Source organism: Homarus americanus, unplaced genomic scaffold, assembly GCF_018991925.1.
Source record: "Homarus americanus isolate GMGI-L3 unplaced genomic scaffold, GMGI_Hamer_2.0 scaffold39155, whole genome shotgun sequence".
In the NCBI taxonomy this organism is placed as follows: domain Eukaryota; kingdom Metazoa; phylum Arthropoda; class Malacostraca; order Decapoda; family Nephropidae; genus Homarus; species Homarus americanus.
The window spans coordinates 6,503,719-6,525,259 of NW_024737042.1; the positions used below are offsets into that span (position 1 = coordinate 6,503,719).

The 21,541-nt window shown below is 36.1% G+C and overlaps 1 protein-coding gene across 1 annotated transcript; it reads right to left on the reverse strand.

The window, feature by feature from the left end:
- Window positions 1-476: 476 nt before the first annotated feature.
- Window positions 477-20,033, reverse strand: LOC121872636 (eukaryotic translation initiation factor 3 subunit B-like). The gene is made up of 13 exons (XM_042375552.1): window positions 19,870-20,033; window positions 15,872-16,067; window positions 15,404-15,575; window positions 13,618-13,752; window positions 13,304-13,461; window positions 12,936-13,137; window positions 11,474-11,626; window positions 7,749-7,961; window positions 7,327-7,560; window positions 4,033-4,128; window positions 3,722-3,847; window positions 1,786-1,972; window positions 477-997 (listed from the first exon to the last, which is right to left on the reverse strand). The coding sequence occupies exons 1-13, from the start codon at window positions 19,982-19,984 to the stop codon at window positions 900-902; spliced, it is 2,085 nt and encodes a 694-aa protein (XP_042231486.1). The 5' UTR covers window positions 19,985-20,033; the 3' UTR covers window positions 477-899.
- Between the last annotated feature and the right edge of the window lie 1,508 nt (window positions 20,034-21,541).

Genomic DNA, 21,541 nt, shown 5'->3' on the forward strand with positions numbered 1-21,541 from the left:
AAAGCTATGTCTGATTTGTTTTCATGTTTTCTATATAGAATTTAATATAATGTACAGGGTGTCCATAAATGATTACCCTGATTAAAGCATGGTCTCCCACTGTTTTTAGGGTAATCATTTATGGACACCCTGTACTTTCTCTCTTCATCCTCACCTGTAATCATCCATATATTACATGCATCTCAAAAGGAAATTTCTTTTTGTTGTTTCACAAGATCACATATTAATATGAATTATGTTAGTTTTACTGTACAGTGATTCACTAAGTAATTTTTTACCCTACAGTTATTATGTTAACTCCCATGAGCTAAAAAATTCTAATCCAGCTCTGTTCAGGTCATAGGGTTGGCAGTTTGGAAAGGTTCCATGGTGTATCATTTCTCTCTCTTCTAAACTGTTCCTGCCTCTTGCATCCAGACTAAATTTATACAGTAAATACATAGACTGTATAAGGAGGGTAAAAATGAGACAAGGTGTTCATATATAATTTAATAACCAAACTGATATTTTTCCTAAATGGAATATGATATAAGCCACTGTAATAGAGTATAGCAGTTAAAATAACACACCAATCAGCCCAAAATGACATGGCTTAAATATCTTATTCACAAGTTAAGTCTATAGTATATTATGTAATGTCACAATATCATGTACCTCATGAATAGCAACACAACACTTCTCACTAAAAACTGAAGTATCAGAAATTCAAATTTGATTACTAGAATAATTCTTAGTAGGCCACTTAAATCCCACCGAGTCTTTTCCCTTAGTTACGCACCTAAGTGTTGCAAGTTTATCAAGACAGATTTCGTGACAACGTTCTGGATCTTTCGTTACCACCACCACCAACTGTCGAGGCCACACCAGAGATAGCCAAGGGACGGTAAGACTCCAAGTGATTACTCGTCCACTATTACCGTGTCTTTCTTCACTAAGAACTCTACAGTTTCTTCCTCAAAGTCATTTTCATTTGAAGTGAGAGTGTCAGTGTCCTGCCCTGTGAAAATCAATAATATATTTAATACCATGAGCACACACATACATATAATTATACAAATAGTAAACCCTAGAAAGTCCGGACCCTGTAAGTCCAGATTTCAGATAGTCCAGACCGTTTCCGGGCAAGAAACATTTATCCAAACCCTTAAACGTGTTGTTTGAAATACATGCCGCATGCAGTCATTTAAAATTCCCACCACACGCAGGCATTTGAAATTCTCGCCAGCCAGCAATCCCTTGGCTTCTTTCCTCCTCTCGGACCCATGAGTGAGAAGTAACGAGAGCTAACTTGATGTGTAAACATGCTGGAGGTGCGGGGGGGAAAAGGACTGGCCTTACCCAGTTCGCTGGATCGTTTTTATTTATTCATTATTATATTCTCATAGGATTAGCCTCTTATGGTGCATGTTTCATCATAAATAATATGACAGTACTAAATGATAAAAACAAAAAAAAATATGATATATATTTTGTAATTTGACTTGATAATAAAGGAAAAAATTAAAAGGAAACACTCACATCATTTACTGCACATTAAAATACAAATTAAAGGGTTATCAGGGGAAGGGAATAATGAGTGGGTGCTTAGTGCACAAAGGCTTTCAGACCCACCCCCCCCAGAAGTAAAAGTCTGGACAATCGGTAAGTCCGGACCTGCATTTCCCACCTCAAAGAGTCTGGACTTTCGAGGGTTTACTGTATTCATTTCTATCTATTGATAATATCAATTGTGGAATCAGCTCATACAGTATTACGACGACTTTAGCCCATTTAAAAATAACTCACCATCACGGAGACGAAGCCGATTCTCCTTATCTTCTTCAAACATGTCGTTCATCTTCTTTCTGTATTCAGTGAAGGTACTCATCTGTTTCTGACGCTTTTCTATGATCTCTCGACTTGCCTTGCTGTATCTCATTTTATCTTGTACTTCAAAGTTGGCAGCATATTTCTTCATGTTCTTCTTGATATCCTGTAAAATAAAATGATGAGACTTAATATGGCTGCTAAGGAAGATACCTTCTTAAAAGTCACATCCTGTGTGAATTTGTGCTAAATTAATAAAAAGGATATTAAAACCGCCTAAAGTGTTGGAGAGAAAGAGAGCCCGCAATAACAGGGTTTGGACTGAAACCCAAAACACATACCTGTACCATCAAATTCTTTAAGACATCACCTTTTCTCTTATTCATGCCATTACTATATTTAAAAAACTTCCCTTTAAATTACATCTTATCTCGAGTCTTGAACAATTGCTTCCAGGACTGCAGTTGCTCACTCAAAGTGACTACATAAGTGCTGAGCTGTGCTGGCAGATGACGCACCTACCTATGCTGCCATCACAAACTGATGAATGATCTTCATTTGAAATTCATTTTTTAAAATGTGAATATTTTCACATTTATTAAAATTTCCCTAATAGTTTCCTGTGTTAAGCAGCTAATGTGAATTTTATGCAGTATGAACTCATGTTGAACAGGATCTACCTGTCATGTACTATACATACAGTATACATGCACAATGCACCTCAAAAGAAGACACAGTTCTCTTAACCAAAGTTTAAAATTATGGTAAAAATATGGGCGTTTTTCTTGACCCCAGAAACTCCACCATATTACATCAAATTTTCAATACAAATCTAAAGTTAAAATTTATTATCCTACACTTGTATAAACATGATAAGCAATCTGCTAAGGAAACCTATGAGCCATGATGTAACATTCCCACACCCCTCATGATATAAATGACAGCCAGAGATTCTTTACAAATACTGTATTAAAGTAGGACAAATAGAAAACTATTTCCCATTTCTTTTAATCTGTGGTCTATGATGTAACAAGTCATGAAATCAAAGCACAACATTCTTATTCACAAACTGTAACACAAAATAGTGAATATTACAAAACAAAACAGTACATGAAAATCTTCTTTGTGTATGTGTATTTTTTTACTTTACCTTATAGATGAAAACATCTGTGATTGTCTAAATATTAACCTTTAAAGACATAATCCACTTTTTTGGCCGGTAGAAGATGAGAATCGTGGTGACTGCCATAGTAACCACATTTAACAAAAATTTTTTTATTCTATCCTAAACATTTCTATATATACTATCCTAAGCTTTTCTAAATCTGTAAATGCCACAAATTCTTTTCCCCCATTAAAACTTTTTCATTGTGTTCTTTAATGCATAAACTCTTATCCACACACACATGCCCTTTTTTCTGAGCCCACACTGCTTATTAATATGTTAATGCACACACTTAAATTAAAGTATTTTTTTACAGCTTTTTGTTCTCTTCAAATAATTATATACCTAAATATTGTATTCCACTTTGTACATGCACTTAGTAAGAACAAGGTGATAGACCAAACATTAAACAAAACAATAATTACCCAAATGTTTTCCCTTTTCATATGTTAACCAGCTTGAATGCCATTCCATTCTCAACACACCCACCAGGACCTGTCTCTGCTATTATGAATATCAAAGGTAAGACCAAGAGAGTGATAAATGGTGTGATGGATTATGTTGGTGAAACAGGTATTGATAAGTTTTAAGTGTGATGAAATATGTGGATGAAAAAGCTGTGTGGTGTGGCTAGCGAGCATCACAAAGAATGTACCCAATATTTTGACATTTTCACAGACTATCTACATATTACCCAATTAGAAAACAACAGATAGCTTAATGGATAAATGGATTCAGATAAGTTCGTACCTTAATGTCTTGTGATGTAATTAGGGCTGGAGGTCGTGGCCGCCACAACAACTGGCACAACTTCTCTACATTTTGGCGCTTCAGAATTTTCCCTTGGAAAGACCACAGCCAGTAAGCATTGTCCACCTGTTTTTTGGAATAAATTAATGATAAGACAAAAAATTCAGAAACTATCTAGGACAGACACTTAGGAACTCCACTAAAATATGTAATTTAGATAAGAATAAATTAGCCATATTTTATGAAGACCATGGCATTATGAGTAAGCATATTTCAGGTAAAATATATATAAATTTCCAATATATAAATACCTTATGTCCCCACCAAGAGACACAAGAAGCAACGTAACGCCCAGTGGGGTCCCACTCAATGTCAGTGGCCATGAAGTGCTCTGTGCTCATCATCACCTTTGGGGGGAGGTAAAATTTCATTAGATTATCCAGATAATAAAACCAGAATTTTTCATATATTTTCTAATAATCCAATCTTATTTTACACAATATCTATCATTTTAGATGGCTAACATTTAAAGCCCTACTAGTGTTACATAAAATTTTAAGTTATAATTTTTTTTATACAAAAATTACTTTTACTTCATTACTCTGGAGACATTATTCCTCTAGAACAGGAAGTAAGTATGATATAAAAATATTAGCTATCTAAATTACATTTACGAATGAAAAATTGTAGTGACGCAATGAAACCTATTTATCTCTAGTTTACGTTCCTTATATTTTAATTTATAGAATGATAAGGTGAATGATAAGAATAAGCTACACAGACAGGAAAACAAATGAAGAAGTGCCAAGAAAAGCAAAACCTTCCACAGAAATACAGTTCAGGTTGTACCTCTCTAGTCCGGCAACCTCGGGACCTGACCGGTGCCGGACCATGGAAATTCACTCTTTTCCTGGATAGATAGTGACTTGTGCTTATGCTTGGAAGCACTAGCACCACTTTCTCTGCATCATGGTCTCTTTGAAGACATATTGAAGGGTTAAATGTCGTATAGTAGCTTCTCAAATTTCGTGAGTTTTTAATTCAACGCATTTTATTGGAACACACTCAAAAAATAAATAAATAAATAAAAATTTTGACGGCGGAAAATTGAATTTCGACGGGTTTGAACGGCCCGCCAACATGCAGACGACGTGCATAATCGTGTAAACAGCGTCATTTCTCTTATGTACAAAAGATTCATTATTGTTTATTACTGAATGTCTTTTTTATTGAATTAATGTTTATGTGTGCAAAATGAGCAATACAATTCATTAATAATACGTAGAATATGAAAACACGCGAGGAAATGACACAGCATTGTTTTCGTTGATTACAAAACCAGTGACTGACTGGTTCAACATATAAAACTGAAGAAAATAAGACCTTGGTTGTAGCTGTAGTAAAATTAATATGGTTGTTTTAAGTAATGTAATTTAATGTTAATAAATGGAACAATAGAAGTATCTAACGATAATGGTAAAGAAAAAAGAGAGATCGCGTATGTAAGTGCGCACACATGAAAACATATCGTCATTACTTTACATAAGAATATAAAAGCAACACTTATTTACTGTTCATATATATTTTAATTAATGTTTCTGAATTTGTTTTTATTGAATTAATGTTTGTGTGTGCAAAATTAGCAATACAATTTATTAATAATACGTGGAATATTAAAACACACGATGAGACGAGACGGCTGCCGGCATTGTTTATGTTAAAGCTTACAAAACCAGTGACTGATTGGTTCTACATATAAAACTGAAGAAAATAAGACCCTGATTGTAGCTGTAGTAAAATTAATGTAAAAAAATTAATATGGTTGTTTGAAGTACCTGTAATGTTATGTAATGTTAATAAATGGAACAATATAAGTAGCTAACCATTAATGGTAAAAAAAAAGTGAGACTGCGCATATGTAAGTGCACACATGTGAAAACATATTGTCATTACTCTACATAAGAATGTGAAAGCAACATTTATTTACTGCTCATATATATTGAAGCAGAGAGAGAGAGAGAGAGCAGCCGAACTGCCGGATGTATACAAACCTTAATTTCCCGCGGCTTTGTTGTTCTTTTTTATGGGGATTAGCCCACCCGGGCATAGGTCACTGACCCACATTGGGTCAGTAATAATAATAATTCAGATAAGTTATTAAAAAAAAAAAAAAAAAAAAAAAAAAAAAAAAAAAAAAAAAAAAAAAAAAAAAAGCTGCCTATCTACCTATTGGACAAACTAAAATCGTTCCGGACCACGGGAGTTTCCGGACCACAGAATGCCGGTCTAGAGAGGTACAACCTGTACTTGAAATGTACAGAAAAAAAAATGAGATACTCTGATCAAACAATTGGGGATAAGGGGATAATAATAGAAATATTAATAGGTAAAATTGAGGGTAGGAGGGCCAGGGAAAGGCAGAGACTGGGATGGATAAATTAAATTAAAAACTGGATCCCCAGAGATATAAAACCTTGGAGGATTGATAAAAATAGCCTTAGAACATTTATAGTGGAGCACCGTGGTCACCAACCCTCAGATATGAGGAACCTTACTCTGAATGATTGAATGATAAATATACCAAACACTCCCCGGGCTATAGATTTCAGACTTAACAGATACTCACATATTAGTCATATTTAAAATGAGAGCCAAGTAATTCTAAGGCCGAGTGGGGATATTTACAACCATACCCCACCTATGAACTTTATATTATGGTTATTTCTTAATTTGTAATTTCAGGTAGTATATGTAATCTTCGTTTTGTTTTAATTTAGTTACATACACACTCAATCTTACTGTACAGAAAGTGATAAAAATTAAATAAATACCAGGAACTATCATAAGGTATAAAGTACAAGTATATTTAACTCATAATTTTTAGGAGATACATACACACAGAATGTGTAAAAATAAATAATTATCATCAGGTACAGTTCTAAGTATCAATGGGCTTCCACTATGAAGCTGTGTGGAGATCATAGGGACCCTGCCAAATTGGACAAAAACACCCATTGGGAACTATTACTATTAATTGACTTAAGATTTAAGGCACAGTAAGAAACAATAGCACTATCAAGGAAGCCATGACTAAAATTTTTTTTTCAAGAAATTCATGGCTTAGTTATGAGTGTGTCTTCCATGGTGGTGCACCTCATAAACCAGGATATATGGTAGCTACAACATATGTTTTAAAGGTTCACATTTTATACTTTATATTAGTTTTGAGGGAATATTTTAAAGCTTCTAAGGGCATATTGTATGCCAATATACTGTATTCAGTATACAATACAGGAATAATATACTGTTGTATTTATAAGTTATGGGCCCCCTCTAAGCCCTAAGCAGCTGCCCCCATATCTGACCCTGCACACAATGCTGGATAACAGAATTGTCATAGCAGTAATATAAATGTATAAACTAACCCAAAATGGGTAGAAAAAATGTACAATTTAATATTCAAATGACGCATTAATGAAACAATGAACAGCGGGGTAAAAAATTATGAGAACTGCTTACACATGAGAATTTGCATTGTATTTATCTCATAAAATAAAACTGAATTTCAAAATTTTCTCCTTTAAAGGGTACAATATAATCCTTACCTGGAAATCTTTAGTATCAATAAATTCCAGAGCACCGCTCATGTTGCGTAGACCAGCCAGCACTACAAACTGACCCTGAGGTGACCAGAAGAGGTTGTTGCATGGACGTTTTTCTAGTTTCTTGAGTTCTGAGGGAGCCTGACCTTTGTTGACTTGGAAGAATGTTACATTAACACTTGGGGGTTCACCACTGATGATGCCGAACTTGTTGTTCACTGGCTCCCAAGCAAAGGCCTGCAATAACCAGTTAACTTGAACTCTCTACTGACATTACATGTATATGATTTTTTTTTCTTTTTCAAATTGGTTCTGATATGATAATTATATCATTTATACCCAAAGTATAAAGCATCAACATACATGTACAAATGTCACAGTTTAAAGGTACTGATTTATATTTAAAAAAAATCTAGACAACATACCTGAATGCTTTCCTTGATTTCCAAACTGTCAACTGGAATGCCTTTCTCTCTCATGTGGAAGATTTCGAAATTGTAGTAAATACCAGAGTACTTAACCTCATTCTTTTCACGCTTGGCCTTGGCATACCTGGCAACTTTTACACAGAGGTAATCACCACATTTTTGCCAGTGCATTTTGCAGTCAGCTACATTGAACAAATTCTTAGTTCTGATCTGGAAAGCACAAGAGTTACAGAAAACAATTACTTTATCTATAACTTGCTCATTCACCTTCTACCACTTAACAGACATGGTTTATAGGTTCCTTCCTTCACAAACCACCACCTCTGCATAAAGTTTACTGTGACAAGATAAATTCCCACATCTTCATTTCTCCTATTATCAATTTATTTCCCTCAAACACTTCATTCTTTAACCCTCTCGTGCATGAGATAAGCTTTAAGTTTTCCAGTTCAAAAATTACATCTCTGAGGCCCCCCAGGTCAGGCGAGACAGCCCACGGTGAATATTTTTTTTATCAATTCCGCCCCCCCCAAAAAATTTGTCTTTATTGGCATAAAGCATATATCTTTGACTTCATAACTGAGTGCTCTGCAACATAAAATAAATAAAAAAATAAATAAAAAATAAATAAATAATAATAATACAAGTACAGTTGGTCCTCATATTACGCGGTTAATGTAACCCGGAGGGTACCGCGGAAAGTGAGAAACGCGTAAAGTGAATAACATAACATATGGGATTAATTGAAATGGAGTCCGGGCCGATCCCCAAACTCCACTTTTTGACGACACACAACTATGTTGTAGTAAAAATATTATCTTAACTTTATGATGGCATGCACACACAATTAATAATTAAGAGAAATATCAATAATATTAGGTTTTTTAACACTTACATTAGTAGAAAAGATGGCTGGGCACACGGGGATGGGCGGTTGGTTCCGAGGCAGAGGGCAGATTATTGGCCCTCACCTGTATCACTTGTATCAATTGTATCACTATCCACCACAGAGGCTTGCAGGGCCTCTTTGTCAAACCCCCCAAAGTTCATATAAGTCCATATCCTCACTATAATTATCACTATCACTGACTTGGGCCGGCTGTAGTGGGTGGCGGGTGAAGAACTGGTCATGTTTTGATGACTGGGCGACCTTGTGCGCACCATTTTCGCGCCTCTTACACAACATGGCGGATGGCAGGAGGTTTGGATCCAAAAATGGCGCGGCTTGCCAGCCGCTCTCCGCGTAATGGGGTTCACGACCGCGGAATGTGAAAATGTTAGGTTCTGGCAAGGCACCGCGTTAACGGTGAAACGCGGAATGCGGGACCGCGTAATATGAGGACCAACTGTACTGTATATAGCTGTTTTTATCACTTCTAATAAACACGAGAAAAAAAATACACACCAATGCATTCACAACCTCCTAGCTCAAAATTGTCTGAGCCATCTTTTTAACTACTTTACACTGCAGAATTTTATGAACTTTCCAAAGCCGTAATCAGATTTCAGATATGATAAAAAATTTTGATAAAATAGCAAAAAACTAATTCTCAAATGGTAAATTTTTTTCCCAATTATTTTTGTGCCTGTTTTATATCGATATAAATTATATTGCATCTTGTAGCCAACACTATAACAAAGAGAATAGTACTGAAAAAATTCATGTAAGTCTAGAAAATCATCCTCTTTCAGAGATTTTTTTCAAGACATCGTCACTATAACGAGGTTGCATAGTCTGATACAGTAATGGCTTTTGAAAACTTAAACACTTTCCCTGTATATATGAAAAAAATATTACATTACACAACTATCACTTCACTTCTCTAACACTAAAAAGGAATTATTTCAGGTAGTATGGTAAGCACTGTAATCCAGGAGGTGAGGCGGCCCGCACGGAGTTATGGAAATTTAAATGAACGTGGCTCACAGTCTGACTGCTGCGACAATGTTGCACATTTATCGTTCCGGTCTTCCCTTCCTATAGGGCTCGAGAGTTGCTAATTAATTTATTTAATAGAACTCACTTGCTACTACGACGCATTAAAATTTGAAACAATTCTGTTGAAAACGTAATTCTTGGCAAATTTGTTAGTTTGGTGACTTGAATCATGTCACCATGAAGTTGGTCTTATCAACCACAAAAACTTCAGTTGTAACTTTATCAATCCTTTCATTTATGATCCGGTGTTTCCCTTTTTTGTATCCACCTTCAATAACCTCAATGAAAACTATTGGCTGCCAGTAGTATGACACACACACTAACTAATTACACTGCTGTGAGAATAAGTTACGACATTATATGAGGCGTCTGGAGAAGCACAGATGAACTAACCAAAACATAGTTTTGAGTAAATGAGCATCAAAATTTTACAACTATAAAATCCCACAATGTCATCAAATATTAATAGAATTGGTTCAGTTATTTTGGTGTAGATTGTGTGCACGATGCAATGATAAACCCGATTGACTAATACATATTACAAATATTGAATAAAAAATATCTGTACTTGTATATTATAACACATGAAAAAGTTTTTACACAGACAAGTATACATATGTATAAACTTAAATGTTATACTATGGGAAACCCAAAAAATATAATAATATTGGTACAGTATGTACTTAAAAGCATAAGTGAGGCTTTTCCCTATACAGTACTTTGTATACTTCCACGATAGCCCTGAGGGACCAGGCAACACTTCAATGTCTAAGAGCTCATTTTCCAGTCACAAAATTCTGTTCCAAAAAAAAACAAATAAACAAAAAAAAGCACCTCTAAATGCATATCTATGTACAAAATATAATGTACAGGGAAATGTATGGATCAGCCAGTGTTTCCATTGGTTGCTCAGACACAGGTGAGGTGACGAGTCTGACTTTGTTACACTACCCTATACAGTATTTCAATGGCCAGATCGAAAGATAAATCTTGGGGAATTTTAACACAATATAAAATGGATTTCCGAGGGGGTGGCGAATTCATCTGTGCTACGCTAGATGTCCCATATCTAGTTAACAATTTTACTCCATTCACTAACATGAATCCATTCACCGCTGACTTACGCGCCAAGTGCAACAACCAATTTTCCCTCTAAGAAGCAGCAGCTGTGCAAGTCAAGCACATGCTACCCACTTTATTTTTCCAGTTGAGCATATCATCAGCAATGGTGCCATCTCTTTTTCATGCCAAATCAAGATCTTAGACAGTGTGGACCATTAATTATCCCTTGTTTTTCTAGTGTTTCTACTTCTTGCTTATCTGTGGTAACTTTAAAATAAATTTGTAAAGTGTTTTTGTCTCAACTGGCGGCACACATAGCCTTGACACTGGTGAACATAAAATTCATTCTGCTTTGTGATATACTGTACAAAATTAGAGGAAATCTTGGTAAAAAATGTTTGAACAGAAATTGGGAAACAACAGCGAAGTTCAAGTGGCCTTATCTCTAGCAAATACTGATTGAAAATGCTGTTGAGATATTGCAGGAACATACAGGATCAAGAAACTAAGTTTGGCTAAAATCCAGTGTTATTTACTTAAGTTACTGCATTCACAAAATAAGGCATCCAGTCACTGATATTAATATACAGGTACTGTAGTATTAAAACCATTAACAATATTAAAAACAAACATTTAACGGAAATGTATCCTTTTCCAGCTTTCTGATTTCCTACTCACAATCGAGTAGATGGTACAAAGACAAATGGATTTCTGTACTTACTTCTTCTCGACTTGGTATGGAGACAAGTGACACCTTTGCAGGTACATCCTTATCCTCAGCAATCCAATAAGCCAAAATATTGTCTGTCGGAGACCAGCTGAAATCTTTGATTCCCATGACCTTGATACTCTTCTTGTCTAGTAGACCAAATGACTGTAAGAAAAGAAAAAACTCATGTCATCAATATTCCTGTAATTATGAATTTAGAAATTGTGGACATTGAGGGTTTACTGCAGTATGTCAGGTTTAGGAGTTATAGCAAGTAGTGAGACAACAGCCTGAGGATGGAGTAGCAAGTAGTGAGACAACAGCCTAAGGATGGAGTAGCAAGTAGTGAGACAACAGCCTGAGGATGGAGTAGCAAGTAGTGAGACAACAGCCTAAGGATGGAGTAGCAAGTAGTGAGACAACAGCCTAAGGATGGAGTAGCAAGTAGTGAGACAACAGCCTAAGGATGGAGTAGCAAGTAGTGAGACAACAGCCTAAGGATGGAGTAGCAAGTAGTGAGACAACAGCCTAAGGATGGAATAGCAACTATTTGACTGGTCAGTGGTGATATGGGGAATGTTCAATGTGCTGTTTAGTTGCATTCATGGTGGTGAGAAAGTTGGTGAATGGTTGACATCTCTTTTACTTACCATTACAATTAGTTACAATTCATCAGTACGTACATTTATTTTTCATGTAATTTACTGTCATTTTACTATTGACGAAAATCTACAATCAAAACTTGAAACTTTTTTCTTCTTACTTTCTTGATAATTTATTATGAAGTAATAGGGAGCCCAATCTCTCAATGTGTCTGGTGTTAATTTTATCCCCTAGCTGGTTTTAAGAAAACTTATCATTAAGGTACAGTCATAGAAAAACTGTAGTGTCATTTCAGACATTATTTTTGTTCTATTTTATGTCAGCCATTTAGGCACTTTCTTACATCTGCAGCTATGAAGAAAACCCAATATACCTGTAATAATTTTTTAAATCAAATACACTGCTAGCTAATTAAACTAATAACCTAGTCATTTCAAATTGTTCCTCATGAAATATTCATTTATCAAAGTAGATAAAATAATGTTAGTCAACCTCACTTGATCCCTGTATAAATCTAAATTAATTTCAACACAGAGGACAGTTTGTCCTGTTTGTGTATTAGATTTACAGTATCAGACTCTCCTTGATATACAACCTCGTAAATTCCTCTATGCACCTTCTACTAATAATTTAACAAAGGCTATGCTCAATCCCTCCATGAACTCCTCTTGAAGGGAGTATTACAGTATATGAAGTGCAACTGCCATAAACATTTTGGTCATGGATTGCTTCTGCACCTACTGTATTATTTTAGAGTTCTGTGAGAAAATTCTAAGGGTTGGCCTATGTTTCCATGGGCGACTGAAACTTACCAATATACCACCATAAAGCAAATTTATATCAAGGAAAACATCACCAAAACTAAACTTACTGGAGTTTCATAAACACTAAGCATATCTTCACCAATTCTTGCAAAGTATTTGTCATCATTAGACCACTTGAATACTGGCCAAACTGGAGGCTTCTCTGCATTGAAGGCACGTTTCTTTTGGCCGGAGCGGACATCCCAAATGATTATGGATTGGGGCTCTTCAGACCTTTGGTCAACATGTTGGGAGAAGGTCACAATGTACCTTAAAAAGAAATAACAATTAGTTCCTGTTTAATTACATTATTTCATTAAAAATAAATATCTGTTTTTCAGAAAAGATTAAGCCTTGTGATCCAACATGTACTTTCGGGATATAGTTTTGTCATCATTAATTACTCAAAAGTTAGGCATTCACACATTAAACTCACTTTTCACATGGAGAGAAATCTATAAACTGGACACCTAGATGGCTGTACTTTTGAACTTGGTGAAATTCTTCCCCACCCCAAAGAGCAATACCTTTGCCATGGAAAGTGGCCAGGTAAGTTCCTCTCGGAGACCACCGAACATAAGTTTCTGTCCATCTCTGGAGATGAAAATTAAATAAAAAGAATAAATTGATGAAGTAAAATTACAATAGGCAATGGAAAGATTAGTTTCATACATACAGTATATGATAATTTTTTAAAACATTGAGGAAATTTTTAATACAGAAGAAATGCAATAAACCCATGCAATTTACCTCTCTCTTAGCAATTTCTACAGCTTCCGGAACAGAATTAAGGTAGATAGCAGTGGTTGTACCGCCATCACAGATAATTGAAAACTGGTCAAAGCAGTTTTCATCAAGTAGATAAAAGCTCATATTTCCCAGATCCTGAAAAATAGGGCAAATGTGTCTACAACCATCTTTAAGCCATAAACTAAACTTTACATGATAAATTGTTGCTTAAAAATCTAAATGTCCCTTTAAGGGGAACATAAATCCTAAATGATACATATAGAACTCTTGTCTATAGAAACTTGAGGGAGAGCCTGGCCTGTCTTACCCCTCAAAATAATCACCCTTGCCCTCTGAAGCTTCACCTCTTTTGTACTAAATAGCATCATAGGTAGTCCACTCGAGTGATCACATGCATCCACTTGTAAGATTTCTTAGAACAAATATCCAATTAATAACCACTTTTGAATGCCCCAAGATGCACGAAAAATGCTCATGTGTATGTGCCTATGGCGTGTGCATTTATCAACTACAGGAACCTCACTGCCCCTTGTCCAAATTATTTCCCCCTGCTCCCCTTTTCTTCCTAGCTTAAGGGTTTGACATGGAGTGCCACCCTCAAGCCTGAATTTAAAACCAGGCAAATTCTCACCATTGATAGCTATGACTAATCTAATGATCATATCAACACTGTCATTGCATCCATATTTATTAAGAGATATATCTTGAAGAAAAAGTTTTGACATGAAAATTGAAGTGTGAACTTTAAACAGACCATTGTCAAATGCTATAAAGAAATCTCTAAAACCTGACTAAACTCAGCCTAACATTCTTCCTGGTCTATTAGTGACATTGTCCTGTTAACTCCGTTTCCATACAAAGAGATAATGCTTCTGCTTCACATTTCTCACACTTGGGAAAATTTAAGGTTTGAGACACATATACTATGCCATGATCATAATTAGGCGAGTGCTGCCTTGATTTAATTTAAAATGCATGAGCAGTTTATTTTTGGCAATAATCCAATTTGACAGTTCTATGAGTAAGTTGTGGGCCAATACAACGGCAACTGGTTTTACAGTACACATACCTTGACCTATCTTTTGATAAAAATATTGTCCACCAGGCTCACAAGATGGGAATAATTCTCTGGCTGAGTGCACAAAGGGCCAATGTCAAAAAATGCCAATTTAGACATTGACCCATGAAACCTGGGTTACATGGGCCAAATTCTAAATTGGTATTTTTTCACGTTGACCCTATTTGCACTCAGCCAAAGAATTGGTATGAGGCTGAGACAGAATGTCAGGAGTTTTATTTCAAATGTCAGAAGGGGAGGGCTGACCTGAATTATTCTTACAGGGTGTGGGTCCTCACATAATATTCAATACTAGAGGTTATTGTGCACTTTCCTATATTCTCCTAGCAAGCCTTAAAGGGGATATGTTTGTAGTCTGCCTGATCAATCCTGAAGATTCCAAGATGGCAAGTAACAAGAGGCAATTACCACATGCACTCATTAACCTTCAGAGGCATATTTTTCTTTCAGATACAGTATCTCCTTAAAGAAATTTTGTTGCAAGTGGAAGGTATAACTTATCAATGTCAAAGATTCCTTGCTTTTAAACCCACAGACTTGATGGTGACACTATGTTAAGTTACTTAGTCTAAACTTGGTTATAATATGGGATTTCCAGGACCAATCCATCACTTGTAACGCTGAATGCCACTAAGAAATGCAGTACTGTACATGATAATATAATTGTATAATGCAAATCAAGGTAAAAATAAGTATTACTACACATACTTTGTATGGCTGAGGTGTTGGTGCAACAAATTCATCAGGAATGTTTTCATACTTGTCGAAATCAGTGAAAAGATTACAGAGGAAAGTATGCTGTTTGTCCAGTTTGTAGTTGTTACGTTGTCTCACAGCTTCTTCAGCAGCTGCACGATCCTTGAACTCAAGGAAGATGTATCTGTACATAAAAAGATTTTCATCTGAAAACAGCTGGAGTAGACCAACCTAACTACAACTACCAAATTACATGTAGTGATAAAGGCAATACTGTACCCTATACTCAAGTGGAATTTACTTTTTTACAATTTATTCAAAGACAGTGTAAGATATTGGAAATTGGCTGCTCTATATTAAATTTTTTTATATATACAGTATATATATATATATATATATTTGCATATTAACACATGATGAGAGAAAAAGCCTCAGTATAAGATACTTTATTTCAATAGAAAAAAGACTTGGAAAACTCACCCTTTTGTCTTGCCCTCCTCATTCATAGGGTAGAATTCATTGAGGAGGGTGCCATATTCTTTGAAGATTTTACGAACAACATTTTTCAGTTTCTCCAGCCTCTCAGCGCCAACTGACGGCACTCCATCAACTATGATAACAGACTCTACACCATCAGTTTCCTTCGGCTTTTGGCGTAACAAATCTCCGAGAAGTTCTGCAAGTAATTTATGGGTTAAATTTCAATTACTTTTGTACAATGAAAAATATGTCGGATGAAAGCAGTAGGTTTAAAACTATATATATTCTTTCTATAAATGGTATACAGTATTATACTGTACCTGTATTGTATACAGTGTACTACAAAATATTGTATACCAAAAATTAAGTTTTCCCATAAATTATGAAACCCCCAGTTAAAACTGGCACATGGAATTAAGCTCCCAACTGTAAATCAAAAGTACTGTACTGTAATGCACGTAAAACACAATAAATAAACTGGTATATACTGAACCCCAGTAAAATAGTGTAGGTTTCAAGTTTATGCAATAATGAAAAGCAGTTTACTAAATCAAGAGGTTAAAAAGAAGTTCAAAGGGTACAAAAGGTTCTGTACAGTGCTGTACTGGTATTTGCACTTCATTCAAAGATTATATTGAATCAAGTTACATTACCTTGGGTTGGGTGAGCCACATAAGCAGTGGTTATACATATTCAGTTCAGCTCGGCCTCATTTATTACTTTTGGATGAAACCTTTACCATGTCACCACCAGACGTCACACACCTCCCTACACAAAATTCCAACACAGACTCCTCTATTCAAACGGTGTCAACCTACAAAGGACGCCAAAACTTTCATGACGTCACGCCTCATAGGCTTTCTCATTGGTCGAAAACAGGCCTAAGGCCTTCACACTATTGGCTCGAAATTGGCGGGAAACTCCTGACATTGTTACAAGAGAGAGCGCGCAAGAGGAAAACTAGTTTATCATACTGCCATTTTGTGCATCACAAGGGTTATCAGAAATAGAACTCTTTATATAAACAAGAACTACATGTATTTTGTTTTTGTTTTCTTCCAGGAAATCATAATTCAAATCATCTGGACTGAATTTTTCAAGTGTAGTAGCCAGTGATTGCAGTCTATCTTAATTTTGAATAATTTATTTACACATGGAGTCATTTGTAATTTCATCAAGTTTCCTGGCACTCTCCAATAGCTGGAATGAATTTTGAACCTTCTGGGAAATTCTGGGAAAACTCTCTCCCCTTTCCATGCATGGGAGCGAGTTTCCGAGGATGAAATCATGTGCATTTTTTTTTTAGAAATCCTGTGAAAATCTGCCCATTGTCGGCATGGGAACAAATTTTCCTTGAGTTCTGAGAGATTGCCTCATGCTCTGATGCATCCTCACATTTCCCCATGTTCCAGGCACATGTGTAGGCTAGCTGATTGGGTAACTTAGGTCGTTGGCTTACATGTTTAGTTTGTATTCTGCTGCCATTGTATAAGGTTGTTCCCTTACTAGCTGCTGTTTACAATTGGTGTAGTGCAGTACTGTACTGTAGTACATAACTCTACCAGAGCACAATTAGCGATGAATAGCGTTATGACGTAAATGGTGGATACAGTGTACTGTACAGTACATCTCTGTACTGTAGGTACAGCAAACCCTTGATAACATGGCATTCGATATCTTGGAATTTCATATATTTCGGCAAGGATATAATCTCAGTTATTATTACAAAATAACTCAGGAAATAGCAATTTATATAAAATTATCTTGATGCATTTGGCCGCGTGGGTAATAATGACATCGTGATGCCGCACAGCTCTCCACGTTTGGGTCAGTCTGGTGCTTGTTATTGTTGTGGTCAGATGTGCACTGTCTGTCTCTCCACACTTTGTTCTCTGCCTCATCAAACATCACTGATATGGCATCTGCACCTTCAAGGAGCTATAGGAAGGGCACAAAGCGAAATTTGAGAAGCTACTATACGACATTTAACCCTTCAATATGTCTTCAAAGAGACCATGATGCAGAGAAAGTGGTGCTAGTGCTTCCAAGCATACCAGGGTAAGCACAAGTCACTATCTATCCAGGAAAAGGGTGAATTTCCATGGTCTGGCACCGGTCAGGTCCCGAGGGTGCCGGATTAGAGAGGTACAACCTGTATCTAGATCGTTACATAGATTATGAACAAGGGTGGGCCCAGTACTGACCCCTGGGGAACCCCACTGGTTACACAGCCCCACTCAGATTTAACACCATCTACACTGATCCTCTGCGTTCTATCGGTGAGCCATGATTTTATCCAATTTAAAACTTTCCCCTCGATACCATGAGCCTTAACTTTTCTCAGAAGCCTCTGATGCGGTACTCTGTCAAACGGTTTACTAAAGTCTAAGTAAATAACATCATAATTTTCGTCATTATCTACTACCTCGAAGACTTTCCTAAAAAAATCAGCATATTTGTTAGACAAGATTTTCCATTTGTAAACCCATGTTGAGAGTCGTAGATTAATTTGCTTTTCTCTAAATGCGATAGGATGCTATTTGCTACAATTGATTCAAGAAATTTCCCCACTACTGACGTCAAACTAATCCTTCTGGTGGTCACCCTCTTCTACACCTTTACCATACAGTAATAAAAATAACTAGCTCATGAGTTAGTTCCTATATATTAACCAAAAAACCGGCTGCAGGTAGTAAAATTGCAATTACAACAACCAACAAATCTGTGCTTGCTAATTTATACAATATAACCAAACTTAACCTTACCTAACTTCCTTATTATCAATTTAGAACAGAAGTGTAATATAAGAAAATTATCATAGAAAAACTAGTTCTAAAGATTGCGTGTAGTGAATTTCCGGAATTCTATGGTTGCTGTCTACTGCAATATTACCGAATTGTCAAAACTACCGATTGCAACTGTAAAATTTCCGAGATTTGTTTAGTGACAACTTTACCCAATAGATACCTGAATATTAATCAATTAACAAAATTGAACAACTATCCAACAAGGAGCGAACTCGCAACAATGGTTTTGAATTAGACAAATTTAGATTTAGGCGCGAAATAGGTAAACATTGGTTAGGAAATAGATTAGTAGATGAATGGAACAAGCTTCCAAATATCATCACTAACTCGAATACACTGGATAGCTTCAAACATAGGTTGGATGGAGTCGGTGCAGCGAAGAATGACAAAAATGATTCCGGGACTTAGAAACCTTCCATATCAGGATAGGTTAAAGAAACTAAACTTGCATTCCCTAAAAAGACAAAGAGTGCGGGAAGATATGATAGAAGTATTTAAGTGGGCGAAAGGAATCAATAAAGGCGATATAGATAAAGTTCTTATAATATCCGAGCAGGATAGGACTCGTAGTAACGGATTTAAGTTGGATAAGTTTAGGTTTAGAAGGGAGATAGGAAGGAACTGGTTCACAAATAGGGCGGTGAACGAGTGGAACAAGCTTAGCAACTTTGTAACGAGTGCTGGAACGCTGGAGAGTTTTAAACGGAGGCTAGAAAGATTCATGGATGACAGAGTGGTAGTAACTCTCGACAGGAGCTGCCATGCACAGGCCAACCGGCCTATTGCAGATTCCTTATGTTCTATGAGCAATAGGGGTTGGGTGTAAATGGGACTACCCAGTATGGGCCAATAGGCCCGTTGCAGTTTCCTCCATTCTTATGTTCTTATGGTAGCGGTGTTCTCATAAATTACCCCAAACAGCAGTTTCATTCATATAATCTTTTGTTTAACATAGCCACTCATCTTTCATCCACCAACCAAATCTGGTAAATTGTACCAATGATCAGAATAAGATATAAACGCTTACGCTAATATTCTGATTGCCAGGGATTACCACAATTCATGAATACGTACTCTAATGTACAGCGAAGTAAAATCAAACATGAAAAATTCACTCCAGCTGTCAAGGACTGGTGGTGCCGGTACGTTCCCCCCATTCTTCCATAGTTATCCAATAAGCCTAACACTAACCTTCCTCGGTGATTTCCTCAACGAAATCTTCAGGATCACTAAAATCTGGCTCCTCCTCTTCAGCGCCCCCGTCATCCTCGTTATCCAAGGTCTTAGGTTTGTTTTTCTTGGCCATCTTGGTGCGGGCCTCGCGTGGTGGCGGAAAGGGACAAATACTCTAAGGTTCCAACAATGTGGTGGACACAAACACATGGACACCTTACAATTGACGTCTATGATATATTTTCATCTTCAATAATATAATTTTAAACCCGACTAATTTATAATAAATATTATTATACATAAATGTTGTTTCAATGATATTAGGGTGGAATTTTCCTTGAAATTTTAGGTTTCTGTGTAATAATTTATTTGAAGGTGTATGATCTAACTGTAACTCCCATAGTGAAAGTTTATAATGTTCTCAACCACCAAAACACAATACTTTATATTAACTTAATGTATTTTGATTTAACACAATTATTATACCATAAATTTCGGACAAAATTCAGTTACAATTTGGTATAATAAACAGTACTAGTGTTGTACTGCGTGGATTCTTAAAACTTACCCAAGTACATTATTTTTAAGATAGATTTATAGAGAGAACTAAAATAAAAAAATGGCCTGTATTTAAAACCAGCTGTAGTTATATTATGCTAGACAAGACCTTAAAAATCCCACAACTAATTTGCACAAAAATGGAGGTCAGATTTGAGTAAAACACAAAAGAAAACTTATTCTCATACCAAAGGAACTAACCTACCTAAGCTAACCTGAGTTACAAGGAGGAGATAACTAAGTGAGGAGTACAACCTCTGGTAAAGAAGGCAACAAGACGGGGGCCTGAGGACAGCCAATGGACCAAAACACTTACTGGTTGACTTGTCTTACTCATTCTTGGATGTCTACAGTAATCCTGGAGCAGATGGCTAACACCAGAACACGCTTCCTTTCGTTCATTTTCTCCATAAGTTTTTTGGGTGATAGGAAGTAATAAAAATTATACTTTAATACAGAGAACCTAATAGAACCTGACCTACACAACCAAAGAAAACTACCTAACCTTACCTAACTTCCTAGCCAGAGGATGGACCTCCCACCATATTAATCAAAGGACTTACTTTGATATTTGGTACCAATAAAAGCAACTTTCTTGAAGCGGTATGGTGTAATTTTGTGGACCTGAGCAGACCAAGCGACCTGCTCTCAGTCCAAACATAATCAAAGAGCAGATGACAACACATGTGGACAGCAGGGTTTCGGTTGAATATTTTTGGAATATAATTAATTTTTTCATATACAAAGCACCTATAAACATCATTTTAATGTCATATGGTCAGTTTTTCACTGTTATACCTTGCAATATTCTTCATCCTTCATACACTGCCCACTACAGGTGATTTATGATCATGGATAGAGAAATAAAGAAAATAATAATAAATACTGTACTTATAATTCAAATAAAAAGTTCCCATTCCATTTTTATCACTTACAGTGATATCTCTGTTAGCCTGAACAATCGGTGCAGAGCACTTCTGGGAATGAGAGATTTCCGGGTAACAAGACGGAAAAAATTCCTTCATCCCCGGAATTTTCTGGATAAAGGAAAAATATTCTTGGTAGTTCTAGAAATTGCCCATTACATCATCTCTTAAACCCGGAAAAAACTCCCCATCCCAGAATTTTCCGG

Excerpts from the sequence above, each read along its gene's own strand:
- LOC121872636 (XM_042375552.1), bottom strand. The coding sequence starts at position 19,984 with ATGGCCAAGAAAAACAAACCTAAGACCTTGGATAACGAGGATGACGGG. Across the intron at positions 13,462-13,617 it reads TAGAAATTGCTAAGAGAGAG|AGATGGACAGAAACTTATGT; the intron begins GTAAATTGCATG and ends TTTCATCTCCAG. Across the intron at positions 11,627-12,935 it reads TTAGTGTTTATGAAACTCCA|TCATTTGGTCTACTAGACAA; the intron begins GTAAGTTTAGTT and ends CTTTTCTTACAG.